Raw genomic sequence first — 19,217 nt, forward strand, 5'->3', positions numbered from 1 at the left:
TATCAAAAATTAATATTTTAACTCTAAAGGACATACATCTTGTTGGATCAATTACTCTACATCCTCTCCTGATTAGATAGTTATAAGTTGATATTCAACAGTAAATTATATGATGTTGAAAAATTTATAGCTCGCCTATGCTATTGTGCTAAATTTGAATTGCTAAATATCGAACTCTAATATGCACGAATCTTGAACTTTAAATCTTACGAAGAACCATTTTTTCATAAAATCATTTTGAATTCCTTAATTATCATTGTTTTACTTAAATACTCCGCATATTTCCTTTAAAAAAATGCTTGATACTTGAACAATTAATGTCTTTACTAAGGAGGGTCTTTATCCTTTTATTCTGTTCATGTGGTTGTTTAAACATGTTGGTGGGGAGCATAACCTTTTTTTATCTGTTTAATTTAAATTTGGAGAATCCATGGCAAAGATACCTAGGGGTTAGGGAAATAGTTACTATAATTCATGTAGGGGAGCTGACAACCAGGGCCTAACAGAAAGGTCTACCCGACCCGTTGTCGGCTGATAAATTCCATATTAAATGATTGAAATATGATTGTGATATAGCCAACTATATCCTCCTATGTTGATAAGGTTAAAATGTCATGAAAAACTTGAGTTCAAATCTTTAAAATGAGAAAAGGTTTTAATCAAGATATTTTTTTTTCCGAACTTTTTTGTAAGAACAAACGCCATAAAAGAAAACTTTTAAGTTTTTAGAAAAAATGAAAACTATAAAAGCTAGTTAAAAGTAGTTTTTGAATAATTTTTCCAATTTTCTAAGAAAGCAAAGAAGAATTTTGGGCAAAATATAAAATTGACCAATTGGCCAAAAGTAATTGTATTTCTAGTCAAAAAGTATATAAAATATGTATATTTTTTTTATATAATATGCATATATACAAAAAATATAGAGTTTTGTCGGCTATTATTTTTAAGAACAGCTAAAAATATATATTTTTCAAGAATTTTGTCCGTGTTTGGTTAAAAAAAGTTGTGTAAGTTTGAACGAGTATAGTAGCAACCTTTCATATCATCTCGAATACCAAACTTACATAATAGATATTTCGAACCTCCCTTTAGATCTTTCCCCAACTTGTGCAATTAAATACTATTGGTGGCATATATAAGTTGTAAACTGTGCAATCAATTATCTTATGTAAAGATAATCCACGCTGTTATGGAAGAGCGATCCAGCAAAGGGCAGACAGAACTTCAAAGCAACTATAATCCTTTTTGCAAGAAAAATTAAAGCAACGCCAGAAAGCTAGGGAAATTTTGACGAATAAAGAAATGCAACCTGCAGGTAGAAATAGAAAGATGTTTTCAGATAGAGAAGAGTAAAGTATTATAAATATAAAACATATCACTAGTTCACATGGTACATACGCTTTTGAGCTCGATAATAACATTAGCTTAAAAAATAAATCCAAAAGACCCATTGGATCAAAGCTATGTTACATGAACTTGGACTGGAACATAACAAATACTATTCATGCATCACATTGATGTATATTAGGGTCCTCGGAGAGAAATTAAAGAAGCTAGAAAGTAAACACATTAATGATAGCAGCAGAAAATTAATACAAATGGATGTACAATAATAAGGTTAGTGTGGATAACAAATTAAAGAAGCCATTTGGCCAGCAAAGAAATAGCAATCGATCTGTTTTGCAAGAATGACCACACCACATGTCGTTTATTTTCGAAAGATTCTGAAGGCTACGTATGCCAAACTGCTTTAATAGGTGGTGTGGGGGGACCCCTCGTTCAGCCAAGCAAAGACGCTTTCTTAATACCCGAACCTATCGTTTTGTTTTGTGCTTTGTGGGTTTGCCAACTGACAAAACTTTGGCCCCCCAACCATACACCTACACCTCATTACGCATGTCTTGACTACTTTTATATATGGATCTTTTTACCCATTATGATTTGGGGTCCAACTCAGTTTGTCAAAACTTAATCCGATCAAGCGAATTATATCCGTATGAGCTAAATTTGATACTCTTCTTTGAGAATATGGGGGGACCTTATAGCTCTAACAACATTTATTATATTCCCTCTCTTCCAATCTAAAGTATCTTATCATTAAGGTAATAATTGGCCCCTTTCTTTTCGTGTTCTCATTCTGATTAGGAAAATAATGATACTGTATAGTCGTTTTTAAAATAATAGTCGAAAAATATATATATATATATATATATATATTGTATGTTATATAAAAAAAATTATACAAATTTTATATATTTTTTCGATTACCGAATATAAATAGTTTCTGGAGGCGGGTTAAAAGTGAAAAAAAGCTCTTTTTTCTTAATGTCGGCAAGGGGCTCCTCCTTTCTATATGTTCTTTGATGTTTGGAATACTTTATTAAAGTGAATAACATCCCATTAACACGCACTAATCAAATGCGAAGTGTACAGATTCTCATTGAAAATTCTGCGACTTTATACCCTCAGGTGCATGGCAAATGAGTGCATTCCTCTTTTGTGTTTTCTTGATAAGACTATACTAGTTGAGAAAAACATGAATAATTCCCTGTACTCAGTGCTCCTCTTTTTGGGCATGATTTGGAAATTTTGAACAACGCATACATTCTTGAGAGTTGTGGCAATCAATTAATAGTTCCATGTGGATGAAGTCGTGCTTACCACAATCTTCCAACCAACTCTTTTAATTCTTATCAATTAATCACGCAACCAAAAAGAAGAAAAAAAAAAGATTTCCTACTAGCACAGACTATTAGAGGCCCTACCATGACACTCTTAATTTCTAGTAATATCTTTTGATATTGCGTATCTTGTTAGTGTACCATCTTCACCCTTTCATTTAGACTTTCCTTTTCTTTCTATACCCTGTCCCTTTAGCTTATTAATTTTGAACTCTATTCCTTTGCGCATTGGACCAAGATTGTCTTTTTCAAGATTTTACAATGGTGAGAATCAAAAAGCGAAATTTTATCTCTGATGGAATATAAAATAAAAAGGTAAATGGTTAAAATATTAGAGTAGGCATAGCACTCTTGGCCTAAAAGTTTTATTTTTTTGGTATGGTTTCGAAAACTATTTTGCTTTCCTGTATCTTGAACATTTCATTTGTGAATCATTTTTAAGATGTAAAATGGAGTTTGAAGTAGGTGCAAACCGCACCAAGTAATAATCGCATTGCTTTTCTTCTTCATCTTTGATTGAAGCTTCAAAAAAATTAAGTATTAAGAGGAATTAATCTATGTTCCTCTAGGTAAATAATTCAACATTCAACCACTTACACAATAAATTATATTAGATCAATTCTAAAAAATATGTACACAAAATACCTAATTTGGTGGAGAGATCATCAGTTCACGTGCCCCATACATTAGGCTATAAATCCGCTCATGAGATGAAGAAATGTTTAACAGAAAGGCAAATAATTGATCGAGAAAGCACCGCCCAAAGTCAAGGTGGCATTCATTCAATCAAATCCTTTATGCCTCCACGCGAGCTGGTTAGATGCGTGGGACAGAGGGCTCGTAGTACCTGCTAGCGCAACAGGTTTTTGCTCTCGTATTGCAGGGTTTTCACTTCGTTCGGTTACATCTTCTCACTACCAACCAACACACATCATCTGGCTGGGTCTTGCCGATATCAACAACGAGGAAGAAATAATCAAATGGATTAACATACTCTAACATATTAATTATTATTCTATACGGTCAACACCGATTAGTCCGCCGTACGGACTGGTCGGTATGATAATACTTTGATCGAAGGGCGGCTTCGTAACACCAGGTCGATGTCCGATCTCGGGTCACCAAGCCTCGAGCCCGAAGTACCGATCAATGTCGAGCTCGATGTTATCATCAAGCTCGAATCCAAATTGAACTATGATGCAAAGTAAAGTTATCAAGCTTATGGTTCAGAGACCGACCAACACTAACCCCGAAATAATACAGGGACCCGAGTCAGAATCGAGCTCGAGTCAAGATCGAGAGCTCGAGTCAATATCGAGCTCACAGACAAGAGCTGTTGAAATCCCACTAGAGGAGAAAATCTTGGCAGGAATCATGTAAAGCTGATTTATCATTGGTCTCCCACTATGTATTTTTAATTATATCCAAAAGTAGGATCCTCCACTATAAAGTGGATGGCTATATTCCGTAAAGGACAGTTTTAAGTTTCTGCTTATATTGTAATTCAAGCACCATATTCTCCTATATTCAAGGATTATTCTTTTAGGCTTCATTAATTGATTCATCTTGCTTAGTCCTAAAAATCATCTTCTTTCCAACCTTGTTTATTTTGCATTCTTTGCAATCCATATTTGATATTTCTATTTATCCTTACGATTTGCATTAAGCGATACCACATATCCTTAGAACTGCGTACAAATTCAACTCTATCCGTTTTTCGGGTAAACAGTTTGGCGCCCACAGTGGGGCTAAGGATAACAGTGGTTATTTGATACAAACCTACAACACACACCGTTTTACGCTTGTCTTTCGAAAGTATCTTTGGCTTCGGATTAGCAAGGACAAACCCCCGATTAATGGCTTTACCTATCGACAACGAAGCCGACCTTCAAGATGAAACCAACAACTTGACGTCCAGGGCCGGAAGGCCGCTTGTCGATGTCGTTGAAGCTCGAGTCGAAGTACTACTAGACGTTAATTCGCATATGGCCCTTGAGGCAAACCAATGTTCTGAACCTGAACATAGCATTCATGGAGGTGCTCGATCTGCAGCCCGAGATACCCATAACATTGAGGAAAGCGGCGTCAGCTTGCGTATAATTTTTGAAATGTTGCAAGCCCAACAGGCAGCGATAGCTCAGTTGCAGAGCCAAACCCAGCTACTGAGCAGGCCAGAGCCCAGTCCACCTCGAAAAATTGCCCATAGAACGGAGCCCAGCCATAGTGAGGTCAAATGAGCAAGAATCGGGGACTACTCCCGAAATTGCTAAAATACTTGAGGAGCTCACAAAGAGAGTCGAAGCCAACGATAAAAAAGTAAAAATATATAACTCCAAGGTCGATCAGATTCCGGGAGCTCCACCAATGATAAAAGGGTTGGATTCCAAAATATTCGTGCAAAAGCCTTTTCCGTCAAGCGCAGCCCCAAACCAATCCCCAAAAAATTCCGTATGCCCGAAATTTCCAAATATAACAAAACGACCGACCCCAACGAACACGTCACCTCTTACACATGTGCCATCAAGGGCAATGATTTAGAAGACGATGCAATCGAATCTGTATTATTTAAAAAATTCGGAGAGACCCTCTCGAAGGGAGCAATGATTTGGTATCACAACCTACCACCGAATTCCATCGACTTGTTTGCCATGTTAGCAGATTCTTTTATAAAGGCACACGCCGGCGCCATAAAAGTCGCAACAAGGAAATCAGACCTTTTCAAGGTAAGACAAAAGGATAACGAGATGCCAAGGGAGTTTGTATCTCTTTTTCAAATGGAACGAATGGATCTGCCACCCATCACAGACGATTGGGATGTTCAGGCTTACACTCAAGGTTTAAACGAACGAAATTCGGCGGCTTCACGGCGGTTGAAGCATAACCTGATCGAATATCCAGTATCACGTGGGCCGATGTACACAATCGGTACCAATCAAAAATTAGGGTAGAAGATAATCAATTGGGGTCTGAACCCGGTGCTCGAAGGGATATTAATCGAGAAAAAGGTCCGATCAGGGATCGATACCGACCGTATAACGAAAACCATAGAATCAATGAATCGAGATGTAACCTCGGACAAAATAACAAAAAAAGTGATCGAGGTCAAGGGTCTCGAGGGATGATGAACAGAAGTGGGTTTGACAGGCCTAGCAGATCTAAGGAAGCGCCTCGATTATCGGAGTATAACTTTAGCATTGATGCATCCGCCATCGTATCGGCTATCGGACGCATCGAAGACACTAAATGGCCTCGACCCATGCAGACCGATCCTGCCCAGAGGAACCCCAATCAAATGTGCGAATATCATGGCACCCATGGCCATAGAACGGAAGATTGGAGGCAACTAAGAGGGGAGGTAGCCCGGTTATTCAACAAAGGGCACCTTCGAGAATTTTTAAGCGACAAGGCGGAGAACCATTTTAAAAACAGGGATTTCGGCAAGCAAAACGAATAAGAAGAACCACAACACGTCATTCACATGATCATCGGCGATGCCGATACCACTCAAGGACCGGTGCTTAAATGCACTAAGACATCGATTGTGAGAGAAAAGCGATCTCGAACTCAGGATTAAGCACCCATAGGAACTTTGTCCTTCAATGATGAAGATGCAGAAGGAGTCATACAACCTCATAACGATGCACTGGTAATATCCGTACTTATGAATAAAACTAAAGTTAAGCGTGTGTTAATTGATCCAGGTAGCTCGGCCAACATCATTAGATTGAAGGTCGTAGAATAACTCGGTCTACAAGACCAGGTCGTACCCGTAACCCTGGTTCTAAACGGATTCAATATGGAATGTGAAACCACCAAAGGCGAGATAATTCTGCCGATAAATGTGGCTGGGACCATCCAGAAAATGAAGCTCCACGTAATCGAAGGCGACATGAGATACAACGCCCTTTTTGGAAGGCCATGGATCCATAACATGAGAGTTGTACCTTCGACCCTACACCAGGTCCTTAAATTTCCAACATCAAGGGGAGTCAAAATATTGTACGGAGAATAACCGTCCGCAAGAGAAATGTTTTCCATTGAGGAAGCGAATACGATATCCTTACCTTCGCCAATAAAGGGATCGGGCTCAAAAGGGGAACGGGAAAATAGCAATCACAGACATCAGCTTTAACCCGACCAGAAAATCAGAAGATTGATGAAGATGATGATCAAAGGATCCCTCGATCCTTTGTGGTTCCCGATGATTCCAACGCTACCCAGTCAATGATTGAGGAATTGGAACAAGTCACACTAATCGAGTACTGGCCCGAACGGAAGGTATACCTGGGAACGGGGTTAACCCCCGAACTCAGGAAAAAACTTATTCAATTTCTTATCGATAACGTATATTATTTTGCTTGGTCCCATTTAGATATAATAGGGATCCCACTGGATATAATGACGCATCGGCTAAGCTTGGACCCTAGGTTCAGACCGGTGAAGCAAAAGAGAAGACCTCAGTCCGAGGTAAAGCACGCATTAATAAAGGACGAGGTAACCAAACTTCTTAAAATAGGGTCCACTCGGGAGGTGAAATATCCTGAATGGTTAGCCAATGTGGTTGTAGTGCCTAAAAAAGGGAACAAACTTAGAATGTATGTAGATTATAAGGATCGCATGATCGATGCCACGGCCGGCCACGAGATTCTTACTTTTCTCGATGCCTATTCCGGGTATAATCAAATCCAAATGAACCTGGAAGACCAGGAAAAGACTTCATTCGTCACCAAGTATGAAACATATTGTTATACTGTGATGCCCTTCGGGCTAAAAAATGCAGGAGCTACTTACCAACGCCTAGTAAATAAAATGTTCGAAGAACAAATAGGTAAATCGATGGAAGTGTATATTGATGACATGCTAGTTAAGTCCCTGCGTGCAGAGGACCATTTGGATCATTTGTAGGAAACATTCGAGATTTTGAGGAAATACAACATGAAGCTCAACCCCGATAAATGTGCATTCGAGGTCGGTTCGGGCAAGTTCCTCGGCTTCATGGTATCAAATCGGGTGATCGAGATTAACCCCGATAAAATCAAGGCCATCGACGATATCGCCATCGTGGACAGTATAAAAGCCGTGCAGAGGCTAATATGACGGATTGCAGCCTTAGGCCGATTCATTTCAAGGTCGTCAGATGGAAGTCACAAAATTTTCTCTCTACTTAAAAAGAAGAACGATTTCGCTTGGAACCCGGAATGCCAACATGCATTAGAGGAATTAAAACGATATCTATCGAGCCGACCACTGCTTCATACTCCAAAAATAAACGAAAAACATTGCTTGTACTTGGTAGTATCGGAAATCGCGGTAAGTAGTGTTCTAGTTCGAGAAGAGCAAGGCACACAATTTCCCGTCTATTATGTAAGTGGAACTTTAGGAGAAGCAGAAACTAGATATCCACACTTAAAAAAATTGGCACTTGCACTGACAAGCGCCTCTAGAAAGTTAAGACCGTACTTTCAATATCACCCCATATGCGTATTGACCACTTAACCACTCCGTAATATTTTGCGCAAGCCCGAACTATCAGGACGATTGGCCAAATGGGCCGTCGAACTCAGTGGGTATGATATCGAATATCAACCCCGTACGACCATTAAGTCTCAAATTTTAGTGGACTTCATGGCCGATTTCACGCCGACCCTCGTACCTGAAGTTGAAAAAGAACTCTTATTAAAATCGGGTACGTCATCGGGGGTATGGATCTTTTTTACGAACGGGGCTTCGAACGTTAAGGGGTCTAGGCTAGGCATCATTTTAAAGCCACACACAGGTAACATTATTAGGCAATCTATCAAAACTACTAGGTTGACTAACAACGAGGCCGAGTATGAGGCCATGATTGCAGGTCTCGAACTAGCTAAAAGCTTGGGAGCAGAAGTCATTGAGGCCAAGTGTGACTCTTTGCTGGTGGTAAATCAAGTAAACAAAACCTTCGAAGTTCGAGAAGATAGAATGCAAAGATATTTAGACAAATTGCAGGTCATTTTGCACCATTTCAAAGAATGGACTTTACAGCATGTTCCACGAGAGCAAAATTGTGAGGCTGATGCACTTGCAAATTTGGGATCATCGGTCGAGGAAGGCGAGATAAGCTCGAGGACTGTCGTTCAACTCTCGAGATCCGTGATCGAAGAAGGTCATGCCGAGATAAATTCTACAAGCTTAACCTGGGATTGGAGGAATAAGTATATTGAATACTTAAAGAATGGAAAGCTCCCATCAGACCCTAAACATTCGAGGGCCCTACGAACCAAAGCTGCTCGATTCACATTAACTGCAGATGGAACGTTATACCGAAGGATATTCGATGGACCATTGGCAGTATGCTTAGGTCCAGGAGACACCGACTACGTCCTACGTGAGGTGTACGAGGGCACTTGTGGAAATTACTCCGGTGCCGACTCATTAGTCCGAAAAATAATCAGGGCAGGGTATTATTGGATCGATATGAATAAAGACGCAAAAGAGTTTGTTAGAAAATGTGACAAATGTCAAAGATTTGCACTAATGATCCATCAGCCCGGAAAGCAACTTCACTCAATCTTATCCCCATGGCCATTCATGAAATGGGGAATGGATATCGTCGGCCCCAGGTAAAGCTAAGTTCATTCTATTTATGACTGACTATTTCTCTAAATGGATTGAAGCACAGGCGTTCGTGAAAGTAAGAGAGAAAGAGGTTATAGACTTTATCTGGGATCATATCGTATGTCGATTCGGGATACCCGCCGAAATAGTGTGTGACAATGGGAAATAATTTATCGGCAACAAAGTTATGAAATTCCTCAAAAATCATAAGATAAAAAGGATATTATCAACACCGTATCACTCTAGTGGGAATAGACAAGATGAATCGACGAACAAAACTATCATTCAAAATCTAAAGAAAAGGTTGAATAACGCTAAAGGGAAATGGAGAGAAATCCTACCCGAAGTTCTTTGGGCGTATCGAACAACATCAAAGTCCAGTACGAGGGCAACCCCATTCTCCTTAGTATATGGTTCCGAAGCCTTGATTCCAGTCGAAGTCGGAGAACCCAGTGCCAGGTTTCGATATACAACAGAAGAATCAAATCACGAAGCTATGAACACTAGTCTCGAATTATTGGATGAAAAACGAGAAGCCACTCTCGTCCGATTGGCCGCCCAAAAGCAGCAGATCGAAAAATACTATAATCAAAGAACCAAGCTTCGCCATTTTAAAATCGGAGACTTAGTGCTAAGGAAAGTCACCCTCAGCACCCGAAATCCAAATGAAGGAAAACTAGGTCCGAACTGGGAAGGACCGTACCAAGTACTCGAAAACGTCGGTAAAAGATCCTACAAACTCGGTATTATAAACGGCGAACAACTACCAAGCAATTGGAACGTGTCACACCTCAAACCATATTATTGTTATGGTATGATTTTCTCCCTTCTTTCGTCTATATATATTCGATACTAACCCATTGCAGGAGTTCAGCCAAAAATATCGAGACCTCAGATTTTAAAGTACGCGTTGCACTCTTTTTCCCTTAGATCGATTTTTATCCCAACCGGGTTTTTCCGGCAAGGTTTTTAACGAGACAACAACTATGTGCTACCTGAGGACATTTTAATAGTATCCAAGGCTTCTTTACAATCGACCTCGAATACTGGGGGGGGGGAATTAGCCCTCAAATATATCAAGTTCGATGCAAGAAAGTTACTTCATAACAACAGGGTTCCGATAGGAAAAATTGTAAGAGCTAAATGGTTAAAACGAACCATGCTCATGTAGTTGGCCCGACCCCTGACACAAAACATGGACACATGTACAATGACTTGCAAAGAAAAATTTCTTCTTTACCGATATCTTATATCCAAGAAAGATTCCCCTTTTTCGAGATTTATTACGCAAACAGGCTTAAGGTAAATCAACAAGTTCGAGCAACACTCACTCAACTATTAAGCCTACGGGCTTCATTACTTCGAGTTCGAAATCACTCACTCGACTATTAAGCCTACGGGCTACATTACTTCGAGTTCGAATCACTCACTTGACTAATAAGCCCACAGGCTACATTACTTCGAGTTCGAAATCACTCACTCGACTATTAAGCCTGCGGGCTATATTACTTCGAGTTCGAATCACTCACTTGACTAATAAGCCCACGGGCTACATTACTTCGAGTTTGAAATCACTCACTCGACTATTAAGCCTACGTGCTATCGTACTTCGAGTTCGAGCAACCACTCACTCGACCATTAAGCCTACAGGATACATTATTTCGAGTTCGAATCACTCACTTGACTATTAAGCCTACATGCTACTCTTATTTCGAGTTCGAAGCAAAGCGCTCACTTGATCATTAAGCCTACGGACTACGAGTTTGAATCACTCACTCGACTATTAAGCCTACCGGCTATACTTCGAGTTCGAATCATTCACTCGACTATTAATCCTACGGGCTATCTTACTTCGAGTTCGAGCAACCACTCACTCGACTATTAAGCCTACAAGTTACTCTTATTTCGAGTTCGAATCAAAGCGATTACTCGACCATTAAACCTACGGGCTACGAGTTTGAATCACTCACTCGACTATTAAGTCCACGGGTTATACTTCGAGTTCAAATCATTCACTCGACTATTAAGTCTACGGGTTATCTTACTTCGAGTTCGAGCAACCACTTACTAGACTATTAAGCCTACGGGCTACATTACTTCGAGTTCAAATCACTCACTCGACTATTAAGCCTACGAGCTAGATTACTTTGAGTTTGAATCACTCACTCAACTATTAAGCCTACGGGCTACTCTTATTTCGAGTTCGAAGCAAAGCGCTCACTCGACCATTAAGCTTATGGGCTACAAGTTCGAATCACTCACTCGACTAAATTGCCTAAAGCCTTACGAAAACCTTCATAAGGCATAAATGAAACAAAATCTTCATAAGGCAGAAAATAAAGGTAAGTCGGGAAAAGAATATATATCTACAAGATTGTTTACATAATTGTTTGCAAAATCCGAAATGGAAACTAAGGGTTAAGTTTCTTGGTTATCCCCCGGGGCGATCTCTTCTCCATCGGGTTCCTCCCTACTCTGAGACCCGCTCTTGCTCCCATCACCGTCATCGTCATCGTCATCATCATCATCGTCATCATCATCGGAGGCCAAGGCACCAGCATCGACTTCAAGCTCTTTTGCCTTTATTATCTCTTCAATAAGGTCGAAGCCTCGAGCATAGATCTCTTCAAGGGTTTCCCTATGAGATTAGCATTTGGCAAATTCGGCTATCCAATGTGCTCGAGTTCGAGCGGTCTCAACTACTTCTCTTGCATGCGACTGAGCGGCCTCAGCATCGGCCCGATAAACGGCCACAAATGCGTCTGCATTGGCCTTTGTCTTTTCCACATTGGCAAGTTCAGAAGCCAACCGAGCCTCGAGCTCCTCTATTTTCCTTGCTTGAACCAAGCTTTTTTCCTTTAAACTTTGAAGTTGATTTTCGGCCGATGATAATTGGGCTCGAGCAGCCTCTTTTTCTGCAACAAAGCGGTCCATATTTCCTTTCCATTTCAAGGACTCCGCCTTTATCACATCGACCTACTCACGGAGCTTCCCGATCATCTCAAGCTTCTGCTGCAGCTGTGAGACCGAAAGATTAGCCATCGTTCCAGTATCGAATCTATAGGCTTTTAATAGTGTCATTACCTGCTCGGACAGATCAGCTTGATCTTTGGCCAACTCAGCTCGGAGGTCCTTGATTTCTTTTTCCCTTTGCCCTAAAAGGAGTTTAAGGGCCTTCCTCTCCTCCGTGGCCTGTTGGAGATCGTCCTCGTATCGACGCAGCTTAGCTTGGGATCGAGAACATGCTTCTCGATGAGCTACCATGACCTACGAAGAAAGAAGAAACAAAGTAAGAAAATAAAAACAGACATAAGAGATAATACCAACAAAATAATTTAAGGCTTACCTGATTCAAAGCCTGCTGCACTCCATAAAAAAGATCCGATGCGTCAATAGTACCGGCAGCGTCCTAGACTCTGGTAAACAGATCACGAAAAGGATCCTCTCCATCATGAGGACCGTCTAGTTCGAGGGCCCCTAATGCTTGGGCTTCCCGAATCGCCCATTCGAAAAAAGCAGGGAGGGTGGGCGAGTCTTCGATTGCTACTGCCCCAAGTGAGTCACTTGGGGCATTCTCTTCGGTTCGAAGAGATTCGGGGAGACCCCTTCAGACATATCCCCCATCCATTGGCTTCGATGGGAAGCATCCTCAATCTCCAATGACTCGGGGACTCTGCCCGAATCTTTCTCCGATATATCCTTAGTTCGAGGCAAAGCTTTATAAACCACCATCGATCCAGCAGCCTGTGGAACGTCGGTGGTCTTCTTCGATCGGGCCACCAGTACGGACCCGTCTTCTTCCTCTTCCTCATCTTCATCCCTTAGATGCTGAACCGATTCTAAAGTCAAAGGCATGGTATTTTTCCTTGACTTACGAGTCGACCTTGCCTTCGGTTTCGGATTTTCGAAAGCGGAGGCCCTTTTTCTCTTATTTCCTTCTGCCAGTTTAGGAACCGTGTCTGAAGCTTCTTCCTCGCCGGGCAGGGGCCTCAAAACCGCATCTCTGCCCAGGCCTGTACACAATAAAATCGGTTGAATATGTGGAAAATATTTCGTTCAAACTCTCAAAACATGAGAAATAGGCTTACCATGATTCTTGGCCTCCCATCGGCCCTTCGCCAAATCACGCCATGAACGTTCGGCGTATGTGGAGGTCGAAGCCACGGCCCGTACCCAGCTCTTAAGATCGGGAACGTCACCGGGCATCCAAGGAACCACTGCAGCACAAAAGAGATATTAGCAAAAAAGAAACGAAGAGACAAGGCGATAGGAAATAAATAGCAGAATTACACTTACGCTTCATATTCCATTCTTCGGGGAATGGCATCTTTTCGGCTGGGATTAGGTCCGAAGTCTTCACTCGAATGAACCTGCCCATCCAACCTCGATCTATGTCCTCATCTATGTTCGAGAACAATACCTTGGTAGCCCGGCGTTGAAGTTTTATTAATCCACCTCGAAAGAGGCGGGGACTATACAATCTAATGAGATAATCGAGGGTGAAAGGCATCCCCTCGATCTTGTTTGCAAAGAAACAGATCAAGATAACGATCCGCCAAAAGGAAGGATGAATCTGACCAAGAGTTATTCGGTATTGACGACAAAATCGATGATAACCGGGTCGAGAGGCCCTAACGTAAAAGGGTAAGTATACACACTAAGGAACCCTTCCACGTGGGTGGTAATATCTTCATCGGGAGCCGAAATTACCACTTCCTTCTTATCCCAGTTGCAATCTGTTTTTAACTGAGCAAGTTTCTTGTTGGTTATCGAGCACAAATTTTTTGATACCTGCTCACACCGACCGGGAACCAGCGAGCCCTTATCGACCTTAAAATCGGAGGTGAGAAGACATGTTCCGGGAACAAATTCCTCAGGCCGTGGCTCCACCAGTGTTTTATCGACAGTGGGCTGTGAAGAAGAAGCTTCTTCTTTTTGAGGGACGATTTTTGATGTTTTCACCATTTTTTGAATTTAGAAGAAAGGAATAAAGAAGATGCGGTGTTTCAAAGAAAAATTTTGCGTAAAAACCACAGAAGGAGAATTTCGCACTTAATTGAGACGTATGTGAGAATGCTTAGGAAATTTTGAAATTAGAAGATGTAAAAGTGATTAGTGGTGAAAGAATGGGATATTTATAGGCTGAGCAGTGGCGGTCCAATATCGGTAATGACCAACCACCGTCTGACATGCTTTAAATGCCTCGGTAAACTGAACTGATGGGACAACTATCGTATACGTCACGATCGGATTCGATGCACACGTCAGTATATATCTGATCATACCGTTGAAAAATCATATCATTTCTCGTTACATTCTTCCCGAGAAACGCGGGGACTATCTGTATACGGTCAAAACCGATTAGTTCGTCGTACGGACTGGTCGGTATGATAATACTTTGATCGAAGGGCGGCTTCGTAACACCAGTTCGATGTCCGAACTCAGGTCACCAAGCTTCGAGCCCGAAGGATCTATCAACGTCGAGCTCGATGTTATCATCAAACTCGAGTCCAAATCGAACTATGATGGAAAATAAAGTTATCGAGCTTATGGTTCAGAGACCGACCAACACTGACCCCGAATCAATACAGGGACCCGAGTCAGAATCGAGCTCGAGTCAAGATCGAGAGCTCGAGTCAATATCGAGCTCACAGACAAAAGCCGTTGAAATCCCACTAGAGGAGAAAATCTTGGCAGGAATCATGGAAAAACTGATTTATCATGGGTCTCCCACTATGTATTTTTAATTATATCCAAAAGTAGGATCCTCCACTATAAAGATGATGGCTACATTTCCGTAAAGGACAGTTTTGAGTTTCTGCTTATATTGTAATTCAAGCATCATATTCTCTTATATTCAATGATTATTCTTTTAGGCTTCATTAATTGATTCATCTTGCTTAGTCCTAAAAATTATTTTCTTTCCAACCTTGTTTATTTTGCAATCCATATTTGATATATCTATATATCCTTACGATTTGCATTAAGCGATACCACATATCCTTAGAACTACGTACAAATTCAACTCTATCCGTTTTTCGGATAAACAGTTATCTTTATTATGTTATTGATTAATATTTATTATAAAATTTATTACTTATTATCAATCTGATTCTGTAATTATTTTTTACACAATTGGTGCATAAAGAAGAGATGAAACGGTCATGCCAAGGTAAATATAACGTTGGACCTAAGGACCACATAAATTGTTGTAAATCAAAAGTAGTAACATGATTTTTAAAAGAGGATTTTGTCCCAAAATACTTTAGGCCAACGGCTCTGTCATGATTATAATTTATCGCTAAGTTGTGGGAGAGGAGCAAACGACATGTGACAGCTCACCATTGCAAGACTGTACAAATCATAAGCCAGCTAAGGCCTTAGAGTCCCATCTGTCAACTCTTCTATGGTCATTTATAAGTATGTCCAAACCAATTTATTAAGTTGACAGTTACCTTCCGCCAACTACTAAAAAAGATCTTTCATTTTTCATTTCTGAGACTCTGATTTTGTTCCAAATCCCAGAATTCTTCTTCTTTTTCTAAATTCTGTTTGTAGCCATGGCAGAAGTAGAAGTTAAGAAAGTGGAGAGTGAGAAAGTTGTGGACCCTACTCCCCCTGCAGCTGCAAAAGAAGCAGAACCTGCTGTTGAATCTCCTAAAGAAGTGGCTGATGAGAAAGCAATAGTTGCACCAGCTCTGCCTCCTCCTGAACAAGTCAAAGAAAAAACCGATGACTCTAAAGCACTAGTCGTGGTCGAAGATAGTATGATTTCTCCTTATCTTGTCTCTGTTCTCATATATTTTAGTAATTATTACTATACTATATGTTTGGGTATATATACTCTGTGTTATCTGCAGTCTTTAGCTGAATTTTATGTTACTCTGTGAATAATATTTGTCCTTTTGTAGAAAAGTTAGTTTTGTTAGTTTTCCTTCCTACGGACTCTGTAGTATAAACATGTCAGCAGTAGTGTAAAAAAGGAAAAATAATTGCTTGTTGAAGCAATTGATGAACAATTGAATAGTACGTTTTATCACCCATGTTGAAGAAAGATCCTGAAAATTTTCTCAGTCAGGCTTGATTTGTGGCTTTGTCCTCTCTATTTCCTTAGGCCTAGTCAAAATTTTGACCAATTTCACTTCTATTTCAGTCCTTAGCTTAGACTGCTCTATCAATATTTTTAAACCTTTTTTATGGTCTCTCTAACTTTGTGCAACTTGTGTCGTTCGCAGAAGCAGCAGAACCTGCTGAGGAGAAAAAGGAGGGATCTATTGACAGAGGTAATTTGGACTTTTCTTTTGCTTTCAGTTGTTTTTGGATCATTTACTGTCTAAGGGTATTTGAGTAATTTGGTTATATCATCCTCAGATGCTGTGCTTGCTCGAGTTGCAACACAGAAGAGACTGTCACTAATCAAAGCATGGGAGGAAAGTGAGAAATCAAAAGCCGAAAACAAGTATGTACTCAATCTGCTAATTTCTCATACATGTTGATGCTTATGTACTGAGGCCTAATATACATGATTTGGTTTAGAATGTGTAGGAAGATAATTGTATAAGTTATGCTGACTACAAATAAAACAGTGGTTTCCAAAGTACACAATGAATAAGCAAAAGAAGTTTCAGTATACTATCAGTTTTTACTTTGTTTCCCCAGAAATAAGATCTTGTTGATTACTCATGTGGAAGGGAAACCTTGTCACAACTAGTAAAGTTGCCTCCATGTAACCGGGAGGTCACAGGTTCGAGCAGCGGAAACAGCCTCTTGCAGAAATGCAGGGTAAGAGTGCGTACAATAGACTCAACAACATCTGAGGCCTAAAGCAAAGCCTTAAAGAGGACTTAATATATATATATATATATATATATATATATATATATATATATATATATATATTATTTAAAGAACATCACTTTTTAAAAAATTAGACAAGTGAGGATGTAGAATTAAAAAAAATGAGAACTTAGTTTTATAAAGTACAGAAAATTAAATGAATTTAACGTTGATTGCATCACAACTGAAATGGGAGAACCCAGAAAACATCCTTCCTCCGTCCCAACTTAAGTGACTCCCTTTTTTTAGTAAGTCCCTTTCTATATTTGATAACAATTCAATTTTAGATTTTTCTTTTTACCATTAATGAGATAATTTCTAGCCCACAAATTTCTATGATTTATTTAAGATTACAAGTTTCAAAAGCCTTCCTTTATTTCATAAACTCCATGTCCAGTCAAATATTTTCATATAAATTGGGACGGAGACGGAGAGAGTATAATTTATGTAAGGAAAATAAATAATAAGTTAGATTATTAGATATAGTTACGTGACCAACTAATGAATAGAGAAATATAATTAAGTAAAAAAGTAAAATAAGATTGACAGAAAACTATTTTAGTTATATTAATTAGAGGAAGAAATCGAGTTATCAAAAATTAATATGACAATAAAGAAATAAATTTATCAATAATAAGAGATAATTATATAAATAATATACTACTATATATAGAGAAATAATAATTATTTTGGGGCCCTTAAATTTTTGGGGCCTCTTCACTTGCTTTAGGGTCAGGCCGCCCCGTACAATAGATCCTTATGGTCCAGCCCTTCCCCGGACCCCGCGCATAGCCGGAGCTTAGTGCACCGGGCAGCTCTTGATTACTCGTGTGGAAGCCTATTTGTGAGACATTTTTCTCAAGGAAATTATTAGTGTTTCCCAGTTAGCTTCACTTGGTTATGTCATTTGCACATTTAGTATCAATCCTTTTTGTCCTATGTTTGAGAGAGTAATTCCAGAATTTTCTTCATGTGTAAACTAGTAAATGACGGTGTGTTCCAATAGTTGATTATGGATTCAGCAGGGACAGTGCACTAATTTGCTTCATTTGCCATTTTTTTCAATTGATTTGAGGTGATTTATGTTGTGACTCAAGAGGCCAATCCCTTTATTTCTTTGTTTCCCATTTATCTGTTGCAAACTTTGCCCGACATGCGGAATATGAGTCATGACACTAGTATAAATTTTGTAACAATTATAACCTGGATCAGTTCTTTGAGAAAGCCCTGTAGCCAATGTAAGATCTGCATATACCTTAAATGTAATTTTCTTAAAAGGAGTGGGCAATGGTCACATTTTCTACTCAAACTATGGGGAAGTGCTGCCTTTGTTTTTGCAAGTGTTTATGTTTTACTGAGTATGGTAACCTGAATCTGTTAACAGAGCTCAGAAAAAGGTTTCTGCAATTGGTGCATGGGAGAACAGCAAGAAAGCAAACCTGGAGGCTGAGCTCAAAAAGATGGAGGTGAGTGGCTATTCTTCAATTTTGCTATACATAATCAGTTGTATAAAATACAATATTTGTTGCTATTTTGATGATAAAGATCAACCCTTTGTTGATTTTACTATAAATCTCAATATTAACCTAAGATCGTTAACTGAGAAATATTTTCTCAAGAAGTTTTCATTTTATTAACCTTTACATATCTTGTGGGGAGCAGGAGCAGCTGGAGAAAAAGAAGGCAGAATATATTGAGAAAATGAAAAACAAAATCGCTCTACTCCACAAGGAAGCAGAAGAAAAAAGAGCGATGATTGAAGCTAAACGTGGAGAAGATCTTCTTAAGGCAGAGGAACTGGCAGCAAAATACCGTGCCACCGGAACTGCTCCAAAGAAACTCCTTGGATGTTTTTGAAGCAGCAAGCATTAGACCTGCATCGATGGTGATTGAAAATGCTTTTGTAAAGTTTGTGCAATTGGAATTTTTTTTTTCTTATTAGATACATTGTGTGATTATGTATTTTAGAATCAATCATTGTTTATTATTATGTGTGCATAGTGATGTATTCCAGTGTATATATCACCTGGACAAAATTAACTTTGCGGGATTGTATGAACCAGTGTTGAAGGAAATCTTCATGTTAGTACCCATCTCCTGCACAGA

At 39.6% G+C, this 19,217-nt stretch overlaps 1 protein-coding gene across 1 annotated transcript; it reads left to right on the top strand.

Moving 5' to 3' along the window:
- The first annotated feature begins 15,835 nt into the window (after window positions 1-15,835).
- LOC107800107 (remorin-like) lies at window positions 15,836-18,968 on the top strand. Its single transcript, NM_001325683.1, is given in 5 exon segments — window positions 15,836-16,040; window positions 16,511-16,558; window positions 16,647-16,734; window positions 18,496-18,577; window positions 18,774-18,968. Coding segments are annotated over 5 exon segments (618 nt in total).
- Window positions 18,969-19,217: the final 249 nt, after the last annotated feature.

Source organism: Nicotiana tabacum, chromosome 4 (genome assembly GCF_000715075.1).
Source record: "Nicotiana tabacum cultivar K326 chromosome 4, ASM71507v2, whole genome shotgun sequence".
Lineage (NCBI taxonomy): Eukaryota > Viridiplantae > Streptophyta > Magnoliopsida > Solanales > Solanaceae > Nicotiana > Nicotiana tabacum.